This window comes from Sturnus vulgaris, chromosome Z, assembly GCF_052056855.1.
Source record: "Sturnus vulgaris isolate bStuVul1 chromosome Z, bStuVul1.hap1, whole genome shotgun sequence".
Classification (NCBI taxonomy): domain Eukaryota; kingdom Metazoa; phylum Chordata; class Aves; order Passeriformes; family Sturnidae; genus Sturnus; species Sturnus vulgaris.
The window spans coordinates 25,091,921-25,109,296 of record NC_142283.1 but is presented as its reverse complement, the minus strand read 5'-3'; the positions used below and the strand labels follow the sequence as shown (position 1 = coordinate 25,109,296).

Here is a 17,376-nt window from a genome sequence, read left to right as displayed (position 1 = left end):
TGCCCCTCCAGGCACTGGAGGTCCACAGTGGAACACATACCCACAAGCAACCCCTGGAGGACCCCATGCTAGATCATGTGGATGCCCAAAAAAAGCAGGCTATCACCTCATGGAAATCCCAGGCTGGAGTAGGCTCCTTGCAGGATATGTGCCCAGTGGAGAGAGGAGCCTACCTGAAGCAGGTTTGTTGGCAGGACTTGTGACCCCATAGGGAACCTCCACCAGAGCAGTTTGTTCTGAAGGATTGTCTCCCATGTGAGGTGTCCTGTCCCATTCTGGAGCAGAGGAAGAATGTGAGGCCTCTTCCCCACGATGAAGAAGGAGCATCAGAGACAGCATGTGAAGAACTGACCACAGCCCTCATTCCCCATTACTCTGTGCCTCTGGGTGCAGGATATAGAGAAAATGAGAGTAAAAGTGAGTCCAGGAAGAAGGGAGGAATGAGGGAAGGTGTTGGAACATCTCTTTTTATTTTTCATTATTCTACTCTGACTTAATTAGTAATAGATTAAACAAGTTTCCCCAAGTGGAGTCTGTTTTGCCCATGACAGTAGCTGATGAGTGATCTCTCTCTGTTCTTGTCTTGCCCCATGAGACTTTCATCGTGTTTTATCTCCCCTGCCCTTCTGAGGAGGGAAGTGATAGAAGGGCTTTGGTGGGCAGGGTCAACCCACCACAAATTTTGATATAATTTATGTTTTGTGCCTTTGAAAGTACTGGTTGCCATTTTGTCATGCTAGACTGAAGTATTTCAGAGGAGGATTTGCAGCCATCAGGTGCAGGCTCTGTTGCTGTTTTGCTGTGTTTCACCATGATTGTCTTCAGTGATGGCTTTCCTGTGTTACAGTTCCTGGACCTTGTGATCCTGAAGACTTAATTGATGGAATCATTTTTGCTGCCAATTACCTTGGTTCAACTCAACTCCTTTCTGATAAAACTCCATCTAAGAATGTGAGAATGATGCAGGCTCAGGAAGCTGTCAGCAGGATCAAGGTGAGGAGTAATTTCTGGTGCTTCTTGTATGGCTGCTTTATGATTGTGGTTATAAAAACGTCTTTCTTATGCAGTAATTTTTTCAGGTGGGGTTATCTGTAGTTTCAGACAAGTGCCTCAGCTTTCCTTCTACAAAATAAATTATATATTTAATGCTGTTTTTGGAACAAGACTGATAAGGGTATGTTACCAGGTCATTTTAATTCCCTATGGTAATACTTGTCTCATGTACACTAAGCTAGAATCTGAAGTGAGTGGTGGTCAAAGTTTATATTATCTGGGTGTGGAGGGAAAACAGATTAAGGAGTTAACCAGTAAGTATTGCAGCTTCTGGCTTGGCAGTCAGTAGAACTGGTACTAGTGTAATAACTGCAGTTATTTTTGACCTTTTTGTGGAAAACTTGTTTCTCTAGACACAACAGCTGCCAGATTAAAAAAAAAAAAAAAAAAAAGCCTGTGGTGGTACAGAGAAATGTCAAAAAAAATTTTGTCCTGGAATCTGAAAAAATTTGTTTTGAAACAGAAATTCTAACTGATTTCTGTACAGGCTATTCCCAGCAATGGGAATGCTGTTTTATTGTGTGTTACAATTATGACATTGTCAGCTGAAATTAAGATGTGTGGATGAAGTATTGCATATTTGTACAGGATGCTGCAACATTCCCACTGCCCATACATGACTGGCTAGTAGGCACACAGCTTCATCTTCTGCTGATTCAGCTAATCAACAAAATCCACTCTGGGAATTTTTCTTAGTTTAATATCTGTGTGTTTTTCTTTTGTATATTTTATTTTGGGTTCCAACTCAGATTTGGTATGCAATTGTATAAAAGAGAGAGGAAGAGGAGAGAAAGTTATCAGCAAGACCAATAGTATTGTGTGTTAAGGTCAGCTGATGCATCCTACTCTTTTTATTCCTCCCAAAACTTTCCATGGCAGGTGTTCAGTTTAGTCTCTGTATGTAACTTTGACACAAAGTAGAGCCACTAAGACAACTTCCAAAAATTGTAATTTTACTGGTGTTCAAATGCATAACTTCTTACAACCTTGTCTCTGAAAATTGTTAACACTCTCACATTTTAGAAGAAGCAGGAATTAGCCTTTATATTAGAGATTATCCTCCACCATCTACGTAGAAGTCTTCATTAACCTGAACTACTGAGCCTTTTGCAAAAGAGTGATTTATCTTTGTCAACTGGGGACTCTGGATTAAGTGACATTCTTTAAAAATACGTTTCATGCAGCTTTTTGAACAATGGCAGGTCTTGCTGAGTTCTCCCCAAACTTCACTGAAGAGTTTTCTTTATACAGAGTATGTTTTTTCCTTGCTCTGGGCAAATTAGGCTGTGCCCTTCTGTTTAGTAGTCTCTTAGTGTTCCTTGCTGGTGCTTGGCTGTGTGTTAGAAAACTTGTCTGACTTGAATGAATGGGAAACTAAAGGTAAGGAAGAGAAGGGAGAGAAACAAGGGCTTTGGTGAGGCTAAGAGGGACATGTCACTGGAGGGTGAAAGGAAAGATTAGCATCGGCTGTCATAGGAAATAGGTATCAGGAGTGGAACTTGAACCTGGGGCTGCACAAGGAGTTTGCACCTAGAAGGTAAAGCCTATGTAGAAATACACGTTAGAAAAATATTGCAGGGATATGGTAACCAAAAATGAAACAGAATTGATTCAAACTGGGCCTATAAGGTGTAAGAGTGTAGAATCTTTCTCTGGCACTAAAAGTATTTTGTAGAAATTCGCTAACAAAATACCATTCTGAGGATTCTGTTATGCCTCAGCATTTCTGTGTGTCAAAACAGAAGAAATCTATTTAATGCTTTTCACTCATAAACCTCATAATTTGTGCATCTATGTAAACCAGCAGGCGTGCATATCCTTGCTTATAGTATATTTGCTTCAAGCTTGAGGCCCAAGTGATTGCATTTGTGACCTGGTAAAACCCCAGCTGGTATATTTGATTTTCTGAAACTCAGTGTATTTCAGAAAATTATTGACTTGTATTATATTGCACACTTTACCTCTGAACACTTCTTGAACAGTTACTGTCTTCTGTTTCTAAGTAAAGCTCAGGCAACCCCCCTGCACCTTAGACTCTTTGGCTTATTAGGGTTGACTTTGGCTGGTTTTCTTGCTGGTTACCAATGGGGCTAAACGTTTTCAGAGAGAAATTCATTATGACAGATGGACTTTTTGCTGCCAGATTCATCGCTGCATCAGATATTCTTTATCCCAGATGTGTAAATTATGGCTTGCACAGTGACTATGAAGGTTGTGCCCTACTCCTTCTTGTTTATAGAGTGCTATATTTGTTGCATGCCAACCGTTTCTCCATTGTTGAAGAAAACAAAGCTTATGAATGAATTAAGAATGGACTTTTAAAATACACAGTCTTGAAGCTGAGTGTTAAAACGAGGTGAAGAGTTTTGTTTAAGCCCTGCTATTTATGCCTTCACATAAGTGTATACCATTTGAATTAAATAATCCCATAAAGTGCTTCCTTTTAGCAGAGCCATCAGACCACATTCATTCATTTGGAATGTGAACACACTTTGAAAACAACTCTCCATGCTTCTTCTTAAAAGAAGTATCTTTTCAGCTTGAAGTATAAGAGTTGTGTGTTTTTTGCTTGGCCTTCATCTCTTGTGAAGTCCAGCTAAGTTAAAACAGATACACTGCTTTGAAGGTGTTGATCAAATGTAGTTAGGAATGTTTCATTAGGAGGCACTTCTAGCTTGCTGTATGGCAGGTTTGTATATTTCTAGGTAGCACCTGGTTTAATTTATGAGTGTAATTTAGGATAGAACCCATATGTGGATATTTAGTGTAGTATTTCACACATTTTCACACTCTCAATGCTCACTGTGTTGCAGAACAATTTTTGTAGAGACTAAATGGATTGATTAAACTTAGGACCTCTCTGTAGCAAAAGCATAAGCTTGTTGGGTTTTAATGTTTTGTATTTTGGAAATAGCATCTATATAAATAAATACATTTCACTTGCCTTAAATGAACATCCTGAATTCTGTATATTAAGAAAAAAATGATGTAGATTAGGTATTTTCTGTTCTTTTTCTTCTAGGAATTCTAGAAAGAATATTTGATTTGAGTTAGCAAAATAATGTGGTGATAAAGAGGTTTGTCTAATAAAGTATCTTGCATAGAATTATCCTAATTTTTTTGTTGTTCATGGACCATAAGTTCCTTTGTGACATTTTTGTACAGTGTTAAATCGCTTATTAAAGAACATATCCTTGCATTACTTTTATGAAATATTTGAAAGTAGTTGTTCAATATGCTTCCATTTGAAGAATATAATTTTCAGTATGTTGAATCATAGTGTATTTTGATAAATTGTTGATTCTACATTGTAACACTGTAGCTCAAGAATTTTTCCCCCCTTTCTTCTTAATTTTGGCCTGTGCTTTTCATCTTTTGGGAGGTCCATAATTCTAAAGTTTGGGAAGGGTAAGAAAGAAAGGCTTGATTTTGGAGAGCAATCTAAGTGCTCCATCTCAGGAGTGTCTCCTCCTTGCCCAGTCTATGAGAGGTAGCTGTTGTTCAAGATAAGTATATTATTTTTGAGTATTAATTTGAGAGTAATGTAATGAAGAGCCTGCCATGTAAGGCAGTTCTAATTGCTCTTGCAATAGTTTGCAATCACCTGTTGCAAAATAACCTATCAGGCTACAAAATACTTCTTAGTTTGAAAAAGGTGACTAAAAGCTAGTTTGAGTTTCTATTTGTAAATAAGCAGCATAGCCTAAACTTTAAGTAGTTGCTTTCAGATTTGTTTAGACAAAACCTGACAGATTTCTGAGCATCAGTATAAAATGTTTGATGTGTATTGTGATTCACGCCCCCTTATTGCTGTTTGTAAAAGTAGTCAGTGCTGAATCTGTATGGAGCTTGTAACGATAAGCCTCCTTCCCACCACAAGCACATCTGTAAAATTAATTAGCACAGAGGTTGTTACTGTTGGAAGTTAAGGGCTAACTGCCAGCCTGCTGAGTATTGCGTTCCTTCTGTGAGTACATCTGTAAATTTCAGTTCACCATTGGTTTGAATTCATGATTGCAAAACTATGAAAATTACATTTGTTTAGGTTGTTAGTAGGAACTTCTTGTAAAAGAAATACGTGCTCCACTGCTTGCTTAAAAAAATGTGATAGTGTGGACATATCTTTGTGTAGGTGTAACAGGAAAATTAGTTGACCAGAGACACTGTGTGAGCATTGGTACAGATATATTTGCTCAAAGGAGGAGAAAATGAAGGTGACAGTTACCTTCTGTCATTTTATTTTTCCAGGAAGAAGTAGCATAGTTAGGGAGGTTATTTTTTTGAAGTCTGTTGAAGTACAGATCTAACAAAGCTGTAATAATAAGGCATAAAATTTTTGTCTTAACTTTTACATTGGACGTGCCTTCAAAAGATATGACCTCATAGTTTACACTTCGGTGAGAGGAACTCTGTTCTGTTTCTTAAACCACTCTCCCCACTACCAAAACAATTGCATACAAAATAATCTTGTTTGGTGCAAGTAACTTTTTAAGTGAAAAAAACCCATCCTTCTGTGTTCTTCCTGACTCTTTTGGTGCTGTTTCTTTTTATTTCTGAAATTATTTCCGCTAAACATGAAATTTTATAATTTTTAAGCTAAAAAGAAAAAGAGGAAATTAATCTAAGCAGGGACTAATTTAAAGCAGCTAGTAGTCTGTGAGCCCTGACGTTAGTTTGTAGATTCCTGCTTGACTTGGAGTCTCTGTAAGTTCTTCTCTAACTGTTCTCCTGTCTCTGTTTGTTCCATGCTAAGCAGATGGCCCAGAAATTAGCCAAAAGCAGGAAGAAGGTGCAGTACAAACTCCATCAGCTTGATGTTATGCTTGTTCTTTTGTTTTCTGGGAGGGTTTTTTCCTTTCTTTTTATTTTGTGTTTTTATTTTCTGCATCCAGCAAGGTTTTTTTCAGATTTATTTCTGAGCCACCATACAAGTTGACATATTTGGGAAATCGGTTGCCTGATTGGCCATTTTTTGTTGCTTATCATTAGCCATTTCATGTTAGAAATAGAAGAAAGATTGGATTTATCAAATGGTTACAGGCAGTACCCAAAATGCATATTAAAGAATCAGGACTGACATGGCAAAGGTTTAAACTTTGTAAAATGATGGATTAAAATGAAGTGTGATTTTGTTCAGTTTTTAGACTCTTTTTTTTATTTTATCTTTCTGTAAGAATGCTTTGTTTGGCTCACAGAGATGTCAAATTGCTGGATGCAAAAAAAAAAAATGTATGTCTATACGTACAGTAATATATTGAGATTGACTCATCTTTGTAATAAATTTTGTTTGTGGAGCTTTCAATTACCTTTTAACAAATGTAATTTAAAAAATATTACAAATGTTTGCTTTCTATTAACAAAATATTACTTCTAAAGTGGGTTACTGCTTGAAAAGTATGTCTGACTGTGGAGGTCTTCTTGCCAGAACTGCATTATGAACAGCTCAAACAGTGCCTCCTGTGGTACAGGTTTTTCCATTGGCCTTGGCAGCCACTGCTAGCCCAAATAGAAATTCCTCAGGCAGGAGATGCTGTTAGGCCTTTCTATGGCTTGTATGAAAACCTTATTTGAAGTGACATTCATAGTGTGCAGAAAATGGTAAAATCATACTGCTTTTCTAGAAATCTTTATAATTTGTGTTGCAGTCAGGTATAATTTTACTGAATCAGGAAAATAGGCAAGCTTTTATAAGGTTAACTTCTTTTTCAAACAATACCCAATTCACTATCACATGTGTATGATATAGTTTCCACATCTTTGTGTTTATCTTTTGCTTCTGCAGTCTAATACTCTATTCTGCATTGCTGTTCTGGTGACTGTGTCTTAGTGCACCCCTGTACGTGAACTAACATCATTATTAGTAAGTATGTTACCCAATGTGTTTATTTGACTCTAATCCATTTACTTGCAGGCTCCAGAAGGTGAATCTCAACCCATGACTGAAGTGGACCTCTTCATTTCTACACAGAGAATAAAAGTACTGAATGCAGACACACAGGTATAGACATAGACACTTTTGTCAGTATTGTTGTAGTAGACTACTAGAATAGACTTTCACCTACATGTTAAAATTTGTCTTTAAAATGTGCTGGCTCTTATATTCTCCTCTAATCAGAAATCCATGGTCAAAAGCCACATCATACAGGCAATTACTCTGATGTGTCTGACCGTAGAAAAAAATTAGAATTTGGGGGTAAGATAATTGCAGTCAGCTTTCGTCTTCTGAGCCATGCTGCATCAAATATTGATTGTGCCCACAGTAGCCCAGAATGTTTAGCTGCAATAATTTGTTCATAGTCCTCTATACATACATGCCCAGCATATGCAGGCTCTGCAACTGAGTTCTTGATGTGCTTTTCCACAGAAAAAACACCCTGTAAAACTTTATCTTTGTTTTATTTTTGGAAAGTGGGGCTCTTGGTTTCTATTGGTATCTCCCCTCATTCATGGCAGGTATTACAGACTTCACTTAACAGAGATCTTACAGCTATTTGTGTGTTTTGATAATACTAGATGTGCAATAAGAACTTAGTTGAAGCAGCTGCTTATGTTGGTTTTCTTATTCCCCAGGAAACCATGATGGATCATCCCCTGCGGACCATTTCTTACATTGCTGATATAGGAAATATAGTTGTTTTGATGGCTCGTAGGCGAATGCCACGCTCTAACTCCCAAGATAATGTTGAAGCATCTCACCCCTCTCAAGATGGAAAGAGGCAGTACAAAATGATTTGTCATGTCTTTGAGTCTGAGGATGTAAGCAATTACATTGTCTTGTAATTTTCTAGAAGTGGAAAAGTAAACACATTGTCATGGGCCCAAAGTCCATTGTGAGTGGTCATGTTTGCTTTTTAACTGCAACCAATATTTCATCTAAGCAGAGGAACTTGCCTGCCATTTTTATGTTTGGACTGATGTGTCACAGGAAATTGGTGTTTATAGTAAGCATTTCTATGATAGGAGGGTCCTGTTGCTGCAGGTTACAAATACCAGGTCAAATTTTGCATAAGAGAGGGAAAGGCTATCAGAGGTGCTTATTTTCATAGGGAAATTCTAATCTCAAGTCTTGTATTGATGATCAATCATTGATACATACCAGAAAGGTGATTTTGTTTTTTTGGAGGTTTGTGTTGGGGCTGTAGTTGCTGTCATTATATCCAAAAGCCACCAAAGAACGTTTGTAATTTCATCAATCCCAAAATATGCTTAATAGAGACACTAAATTTAAATCTATGATGCAGTTAAGTTACTTTACACAGGCCTAAGTTACTGTACACAGGACTTGATCTCCTGTATTCTCAATCAATGTGTATAACTTGCTGATTTTCTGCACATTTTAAAAGCAACTTTCAGTAACTGAAAACTAAAATCAAACTTGCCAGATTAAAGTTATTAGATATGTAGTTTTTAGGATCATAGTCAGATTAGCCCTAATAATTTGGGAAACTAACATACTCAAAGTCAAGTAAGTGAAAATATTCTTTCCTTATAAAATACTCACGTGTCTTCCAATCTACAGTGAACAGCAAGACCTTTGAGATGGACATGCTGTCTTGAATAAGGAGCTGATTTTATGTAATTATTTTATTTTATGTAATCTGTGTCATTACATAAACCAGTATCTGAAAACATTATCCAATTGCACAGGAATGTATATACATGATCCACTGCTGAAGTTGAAAAGGACGAGCACTGATAAAAGTAATCCTGGATCAAAATTGACAGAGTATAAAAATTCTGGATTATTTCCACAAAATAACATGTAAAGCTGTTTTGCAAAGCCTTTTAAGAATCTGGTGTGAAATAGAGTAGCCAGTGCATTTTTTGCCTAATATCATTTGACATGCTACCTGCTGTGAGGCTGCTGCTCCTGTGTTTCTAGTAACAAGTTTAGACACTTCTTGCTCTTTTACTGGCCAGTTGAAAAAGAAGAAATCAAACTGTCAGGTGCCAGAGTCTGGGGCTTATTTTCCTTCACCATGGGGTGATCTGACCCCTTGCATGATCCATACTTCCTGGATCTGTTTCCTAGGCTGCTGTTACTATTTTGGTTAGCTAAAATTTGAGCTTCTTAATCTTTGGTTTGTTTGGATCAGATTGTATTTGTGTCATGTGTGATCTTCTCTATGCCTGTAAATCCAATTGGCCTGTAAAATGTCTGTAGATCCAATAAAAGCATTGCTCATTGACAGGGAAAATATGCTGAGATTATATCAACTCTCCTTAGTCATGGTCTGTAGCTCACAGGTAACTTGCAAAATGTTTCTCAAATAGTGAAGTGACTTACAGTCAGAATGGAAGCACTGTAGCACCTTGTTAGCAGCAAGGAAACGGCAGCTTCAAAGATTTTGTACCTCAAGTAAAGTAATACAGCCTGTTTATATTATAAAACTTGTATTTTCTGTTTCTGGGGCAGCTGAGCACTTTACAGAATCTACATAGTAAGTGAAACAAGCTGTAAGCCTGCAAGTTGATGTTGGCCAAAACATGTCTCTGCTTGGATGAGTCTTTGTTAAGGAGGACAGCATCAGATGTTCACCTGTATTTAGAGGGTACCTTTAAATGAGTTGAACCTTAGTGATGTGTCCAAATGCTGGGTGTCTAAGTGAGAGCTGATCTCCTCCTGGAGTGATGATACATGTTTAAGAATGTAAAGTCTGCACTCTTCACTTAGGTTAGTGAGATATGGAGGTGCAGTTTTCCCATTTTCTTGCTGTGGTGTTCTTGCTGTCAAAACTAGATTGGTCTTAGCTTTGGTAATACACTACCAGTCAACATATTAGTCTTCTCAGCACCAGCAATCATGCTGTTCTCATCAGCAGGTTTAGTGCTAGTTTGAGCTGTTTAAGATACAATAAAATTTTTATTTCAGCATTAGGAATCTTTCCTTTATTAGGGACCAAACTGGACTTTAAATATGGCCATCAGACTGTATAAAAGTACACCTGAGCAGCATTCGTTCATTACTAGCTCTCTGCCAGGCCTCCATTGTCAGCTCTGGAGCTCTCCATTTCTCTTTACCTGCCTTTGCCACGGCCAGCACTGTGTTTCAGTGCACATCACAGCCACCTCCTGTGTAGTACACAGCGCTCATTCTATGAATTGCTCCACAGCAGTACTCTGCACCATGCTGTGCTTTCCTCTCCTGCCTGTTACTTGCCTTACCATGAATGCTTTGTCAAAGGCAGGCATCTCTCTGGTCTTGCTTGGCACAGAGCTTTCCCCACGTCTGCCTGCTGCTCAGTGTCTTTCCCACACCTATAGAAGTAAAACAGCTCACGGTGGGAGCAATGCAGTGTAGTGAGTGGTGCATTTGGTGGCTTTGGGTGCAGATAAGACTGTGGGAAGCTGCAGGTGTGAGAGAGTGCCTACGAAGGACAGAAGAAGTAAGAAAGAGGCAGAGAACTGGCAGGATCATGCGAGTTGGAAGAAGGGAAATAAGTATAGGGGATAGAGGCTGAAGGTGGTAGCAGGGTGAAGAAGGAGATACGTATGACCATTTGCAGTTACTTCAAGGACTTGATCTGGTCACTATTTGCTGCTTTTTTCCTTTTTTGTCTGAGGCTGAGGTAGGAATTGGAAATACACTTTCAAATGTGGTTGTTTTAATTTTAATTTTAATTTTCACTGATGGCTTGTCAGAGAATGGCATTGCCTCTGCTGGAAGGGAAAGCCATCTGGGAGCAGCATGTGTGGGAAGAATTGTAGTTGCATGCCACAGTCACTGCCGTGGCTCTACCATTACACTCATATTAGCAGTTCTTACATGTGAAAAGATGTCTTTCTTTCTCATATTTGTAATTTATAATTGCTTACTGAATTAGATTCACAGCAGAGCTGAATGTGTTCACATTTGGTGGGTCTTTAATTTGTAAGGCACAAATATTTTTTAGACTGAATTGCCATACCTTGTAGGTTCATCAACTTGATGATCCATTTTACATTGTGATTGTAACAGAAAGTGTCAGTTGACATGATCATCAGACTGTTTCACTTTTTTTTCTTTTCCCTTCTCTGGGAACTGCTACAGGCACAGCTGATTGCACAGTCCATAGGTCAAGCATTTAGTGTGGCCTACCAAGAATTTCTGAGGGCAAATGGAATCAACCCAGAAGACCTTAGCCAGAAGGAATATAGTGACTTGCTTAATACCCAGGACATGTACAATGATGATCTGATTCACTTCTCCAAATCTGAAAATTGCAAAGATGTATGTATCCTTTTTTTTTTTCCCCACAAGTATTCAGCTGCTCTTTACCAGTTGCAGGCCTGTGTTGGCAGAAATTAAAAAACTATTAATACTTCCTCTGAATTATCTCAGTTGGTCTAGAATATCCTCCCTAATAGGACACCTTTCATCAGTTCTGTTTCAAAGGCAAACAGTGAACCCCAAATTTATCAGCAGTCAACTCACTTACCATCTGTTTCTGCTCTTTTTACCAAATAATTCTCATATTTGTAAGCTTACTAAAAGTAGATTAACAGATTAATACAGTTTAAAAATATACAGTAAGCAACATAAAATTTATAGAAGCACCGATGTTTATGAACATGACTGATTCCAGGTTTTAAGTAATTGTATGTTACAGAAGGCTTTGCAGCTTGCTTAATGCAAAGTTGTAAACTCTTGGAATCTCTTCGTATTTAGCTTTGTACGCCAAAGCCCATGGCACCAAGGTTTCTTTCACTGCAATTTCTTCTGCTCATATACAGAAATGACTTCTGAGAGGTGTTTTGCACTAAGTCTGTATTGTGTATCATTTAATGTTTGAATACAAATGAAAGGTAGCAAAACATGTACCCTATCTTGTTTTGCCTTTGAATTACGAAGACAGGTTGCAAATGAAGGGTATATTTGTTGGTTTTGTGAATGTTTGGAGGGGGATAATATTAGTTCCATGGGTGCAAAATAAACTTTTTTTAAACACTTTTTCTTACTATATAGGTTTACATTGAAAAGCAAAAGGGAGAAATCCTAGGTGTGGTGATTGTGGAGTCTGGCTGGGGATCCATTTTGCCTACAGTTATCATAGCCAACATGATGCATGGAGGACCGGCAGAGAAGTCTGGGAAGCTGAACATAGGGGACCAGATCATGTCAATCAATGGGACCAGCTTGGTTGGTTTACCACTCTCAACGTGTCAGAGCATTATAAAGGTAGGGAAAATGTTTCTGAAAGCTACATATTTTAAAATGATGACATAATTGAAGAGCAGAAGGTATAAAACCCTGAAGAAAATTATTTACAAATGTTTGTGTAGCACTTTCCATTTCATGATCTTTAAAAACAGTGTGAATTATGCTACACCAATTTTCTGGCTCCACACAGGACCACAGAATGAGTAAGGTTGGGACCACTGAAAGAGTATAATCCAACCTCCCTGCTTCAGCAGGGTTGCCTAGAGCACCTTACTCAAGATTGTGTATCCATGACTTTTGAATATCTCCAGAGAAGGGGATTTCAAAACTTCTCTAAAAATCTGTTCCTATGTTCAGTCTCGCTCCCAGGAAAGAAATTCTTCCTCATGTTCAGGTGGAATTTCCTGCATTCTGGTGTTGGCCCTTTGCCTTTCATCCTATTGCTCAGCACTACTAAAAAGAGCCTAACTGTATCCTCTTGACATCCTCCCTTCAGATACTTAGACACATTGATGAGGTCCCCTCTCAGTTGTCTTTTCTTGATGCTGAAGAGGGCCAGCTCCGTCAGCTTTCACAGAACTGTGGCATTTTATGGGTTGGAAAAGACCTCTAAGGTCATTGACTCCAACTGTCAACCTTTTCTTCCTAAGTGAAGTGCTCCTAATGATCCCCTAATGATAGCCCTTGACAAGACCTGCCTCCTCCAGGAGCTCCATGTCCCTGCGGTGCTGAGGAGCCCAGAGCTGGACACAGCACTCCAGATGTGCCTCAGCAGGGCTCAGCAGAGGGGCAGGATCAGCTCCCTTGACTGCTGGCAGTGCTCTTCCTGATGCACCCCAGGATAACATTGGCTACAGGAGCACTGCTGGCTTGTGGACAGCTTGTGCTGGGACCTGGGGTTATTCCTTCCCAGGTGCTGGATCCTGCATTTGCCCTTGTTGAATTTCAAAAGGTTCCTTTCTGCACACCCCTCCTGCTTGTCAAGGTCCTTCTGAAGGGTTGCACAGCACTTGGATATCAGCCACTCCTCCCAGCTTTTGTGTCATCAGTGAACTTACTCAGGAGGTACTCCATCTCTGATACAAAGAGGGGTACAGAGATTAGGTGCAGTGTTGAACCTTGGGGGACACTGCTTGATACACGCATACAAATAGATCTGTGCCACAGATCCCAGTCCTCTGAGCTCTGCCATTCAGCTGGTTCTCAATCCACCTCACCACCTGGTTCCTGAGCTTAGCTATGAGGTTGTCTTGAAAGACATCCTCAAAAGGCTTAAAGAAGTTCAGAGTGACAACATCCACTGCACAACTTCACAAGGGAGTATTTTGTGCAGAAGGAAGATATTACCAGATACACACTTGAAATTTTATATCACAAAGGGAGGTACAAGTGCCTAGTATTGTCATTAGCCTTACCAGCTGTCAGATACCTCTCAATATTTGCATGAAATAGAGTTAATGCTTTTTTTGTTATTGTTTGTTTATACCTGTTTTTAAAGCTTTAAAACTTTGGCTTAAAAACATACCCTCAGTGGCGTCTTTGCCCAAGTTATTTGAAAGTGCTTCTCTTATTTGATGCTTCTCTTCATATGCATGAATGGGATATTTTAATTGGAGGAGCTTCTAGTTGTCAGCAAAGTTTGTGAAAGTGAAAAGCTTGCAGGTCATCTGGAACTGAACAGTGTCTGGGGCAGCTGTAGCATATAAAGGAATAAATATTTGAACATCAGAGTTGAAAGAATGGGAAAGATACATAGCTAGACAGCGTTTGAGACAAAGCTCATTAGTTATTTATTAGTTATTTATTGAAATCGTCCTGCCTAGCTCTGCAGGTCATGACACGCAGACACATAATGTAATGCTGGTAGTACATTATACAGACATTCTTCTGTGATTTTTAGAAATGTATCTGTTAGACTTAGTCAGTTGGGCAACTTTTTGGTAACGTTGTATTATGTAACGTTTTTCTTTCACTTTGTATTTTTTTAATTCAAAATAAATTTTCTGTTTACAAGGTAAAAAAAAGTAAAAAAAGTACTACGTTAATTTTTTTTTCTTTATGGATTATTTCTTAATACTTGAACTAAGATGTGTGTTATAAAGACTTCCCGTTCAGGCTTCCCTAAATGTTAATATTGATAAATTATAGGTGCATAAGTCACCAAACCAGTCATTTTAGATTCAGTGGGTAGAAATGATAGCCTGTGTGACATACTGAAAATATCGCAAAAATAGTCTTACATCTGTAAAGAAAGGAAGAAAAAATAATCATATTAAAGATCTTTGTGCCAGCATTGTCAAAACAAAACTCCCTGCAAATTTAGGCTCTTTTTGTTTGTGATTGTTTCCTATCCCACATAATTTTTATTTCTGAAACTGCAATAAGTTATACTTCCCTTATTCAGATGGAGTTTTTGTTTTGCTCATCAGTACTTTCTCAATACAGAAGCAATCAGCTTTGCTGTTTCCAGCTGCTGCAGGCCTTTCTCTTCTTCACTGGTACTTACTGCCAGCCTTTTTTTTTTTTTCTTTTTAAAGAGAAGATAATCTGTATGTTTGCAGGTCTTCATAACCACATATCTGGAGTTATTCTTATAGCACTTTTGGAAACAAATGTATATGAATGATCTATGCGCAGATCATTAAATGTGGTAGAAATCTCCCAGATTTCAGATTTCCTTAGCATGCTGGAAGTATGCCTATGAAAATATTATATTATGTGGATAAACATATGTCACAAGCACTTCAAACAAGATAATTCAGTATTATGGATGTAATCTCTGCTCCTAATTTACCATAAACCAATTGCAAACTGACAGAGCTTGGAAGATGCTTTCCATGTGTTGTGGCTATTCCCTAATAGGATTATGCTACTTCTGTCTTTTTCAGAAGCATCTGGTGTTTGCTACTATCGGAACTATACTCAGGAACTAGAAAAACAAAAAAAGGGAGTCAAAATATGCATTTTTTTGTTTCTGATCAGTTTATGTTACCAGTCTGTGTACTACTAAAGATTAGCCACTTATGAAATATATGCACTTTCTTTAAAATTAAAATAATTTTTGTTAGGGACCACATTATTTTTTTCCCCCCAAGGAATACATGGAAGTAATTTGCACATTCATCAGGGAAGTAAGAGCATGATGATGTCAAGTCTGTTCTGGGCATATATCCTGAGTGAATTCAGGTGACTGAAGTTAGACACTTAAATTCCTCATAGAAATGGGCGTCCCCAGTACTCTGCATGGCTCCTACCTTCTGGGATTAGAACACTGAGCCAAAAGCTCCTTAGACTTTTCCATAAACATCATGCCCACAGCGTAGTTCATGTTGAGAAGTCCCTGTCCTCTACAGTGTGTGGTGTTGTCAAGACCTGCCTATAGAAAGTGAATGTTCCTTGAGGTGAGGTGCATTGTTAATTCCTCACCAGAGTAGAGGAGTTCATAGTCATGGAGGAGGTGGAGTTCAGAACTTCTTTCTCCTGAGTGTGGAGTACAAGCAGTTCTCAGAGCCGTGAGCTTTCTCATTTTGTGTTCAGACACCTGTTCAATTGTCTTGCAGCCACTATCAAACATGAGCCAAGCTGAGCTCAGCACTCTGGACACAATCCTGTGCCATGTGCTCTAGGATGATCCAGCTTGAGCAGGAGGTTGGACCAGATGACCCTCTGTGGTCCTTTCCAACCTTACCCATCTTGTGATTCTGTGAGTAATGGAAATTATGAGTACTGCTTATGCAAGGATGATACAAGGAGGACCTGCTGTTTGCTTGACAGAATTTAGTATATTTCACTAGGGATGCAACCATTTTGTAACTAACTTAGCTACTTATGTAAAAGTAACTGACGTTTTTTTGTGAGCTGCATAGACCTGCTTAATATTCCTTTTATGCATTATTTCTGTTGCCAAATGAAGAAATTGCCAACAGGAATCTAGTTTTCCTAAAACAACTGTGCCAGATTTTTGGCAAGAAAAATTTGATGTTATATCACTCCTCTCACTGAATACTCTGATGCTTTTGTCTGGCATTCAGTGATCAGACTCTGGTACAATGCATACAAAGATCTATTTATTCAAGGCTGCTCCCATGTCATTGTTCTAACACCTTTTCTTCTTCTGCTGGTGTTACATGTTTAACTCTCAATTTGGTATTTTTTTCAGGGTTTGAAAAACCAGGCCCGGGTTAAACTGAACATAGTTAGATGTCCTCCAGTAACCACAGTCTTGATCAGAAGACCGGACCTCAGATATCAGTTGGGCTTCAGTGTTCAGAATGGGATTGTAAGTAGCTTCCACAGTTTCTGATCAAGCTTTATCTTACATGAAACGTCCTCTCCATTTGTGGGTAAGTTTCAATGTGAGAAGAGGGAAGCTGCTATTTTCTCCTGTTCTGCAAGCAGGATTTTGCATTTGTTAAGTGTCTGAGATACAATAGTTGTGTTAATAAGAATTACTTTTTGTCTCTACTTACTTCACAACTTTAAAGTCAGCCAGAGGAATAAAAAAGTTGTTTCAGCTTACAAAACAAAAATGTGTGGAAGAGTCTGCTTTCAGCATACATCATACATGTCCTTAACCAAGCCATTACATGATCTCAGAAGAAAAAGCCTGTTCTTGATCCTTTTTGTTGTAAGGCATCTGCTTAATGAACATACTTAAATTAAGGTCCTTCTTACACTCATAAATTTCCAAACCACAAGACATGTAATGTTTAACAGAAACAGCCTCTTCTGACAGTTTGTTCTCCTCTTGGAAGAGAATATCCATTACCTACTTGAGTCAGCAGTTGATTGCATCTTAGAATTTGTTGTTGCAAGTGTGTGTTTAAATGTTGATTCATATCTTGCAGGCAAAAATGGGTAATCAAAAGTCTCTGTTCCTTATCCAGCCCATGATAAATTTGTCCTGTCTCTTCCAGATCTGTAGCCTTATGAGAGGAGGCATAGCAGAGCGAGGAGGTGTGCGTGTTGGCCATCGGATCATTGAAATCAATGGGCAGAGCGTTGTAGCAACACCCCATGAGAAAATTGTTCACATCCTCTCAAATGCTGTTGGTGAGGTAAGAACCAGCAATGTTTCTAGGCAGTATAGCACAGTTCACTGCTGTTACCAGTAACAACCAGTGGAAACCAGTAACGAGCAGTGTCTCTCAAGGAACTGTACTGGGACCAGCACTCTGTCTGTC

The 17,376-nt window shown here is 38.6% G+C and overlaps 1 protein-coding gene across 2 annotated transcripts in view; it reads left to right on the top strand.

Annotated features, from left to right (window-relative positions):
- The window catches only part of APBA1 (amyloid beta precursor protein binding family A member 1), a 40,363-nt gene that overhangs the window by 18,298 nt on the left and 4,689 nt on the right, over window positions 1-17,376 (top strand). The window contains exons 4-11 of one of the 2 annotated variants that reach the window (XM_014891743.2): window positions 848-993; window positions 5,810-5,842; window positions 6,965-7,051; window positions 7,624-7,809; window positions 11,084-11,263; window positions 11,999-12,211; window positions 16,353-16,472; window positions 17,110-17,250. In XM_014891743.2, the coding sequence (XP_014747229.1) occupies window positions 848-993; window positions 5,810-5,842; window positions 6,965-7,051; window positions 7,624-7,809; window positions 11,084-11,263; window positions 11,999-12,211; window positions 16,353-16,472; window positions 17,110-17,250 (1,106 nt within the window). The remainder of the gene's footprint in view (window positions 1-847; window positions 994-5,809; window positions 5,843-6,964; window positions 7,052-7,623; window positions 7,810-11,083; window positions 11,264-11,998; window positions 12,212-16,352; window positions 16,473-17,109; window positions 17,251-17,376) is intronic. The other variant, XM_014891744.2, reaches the window with a different exon arrangement.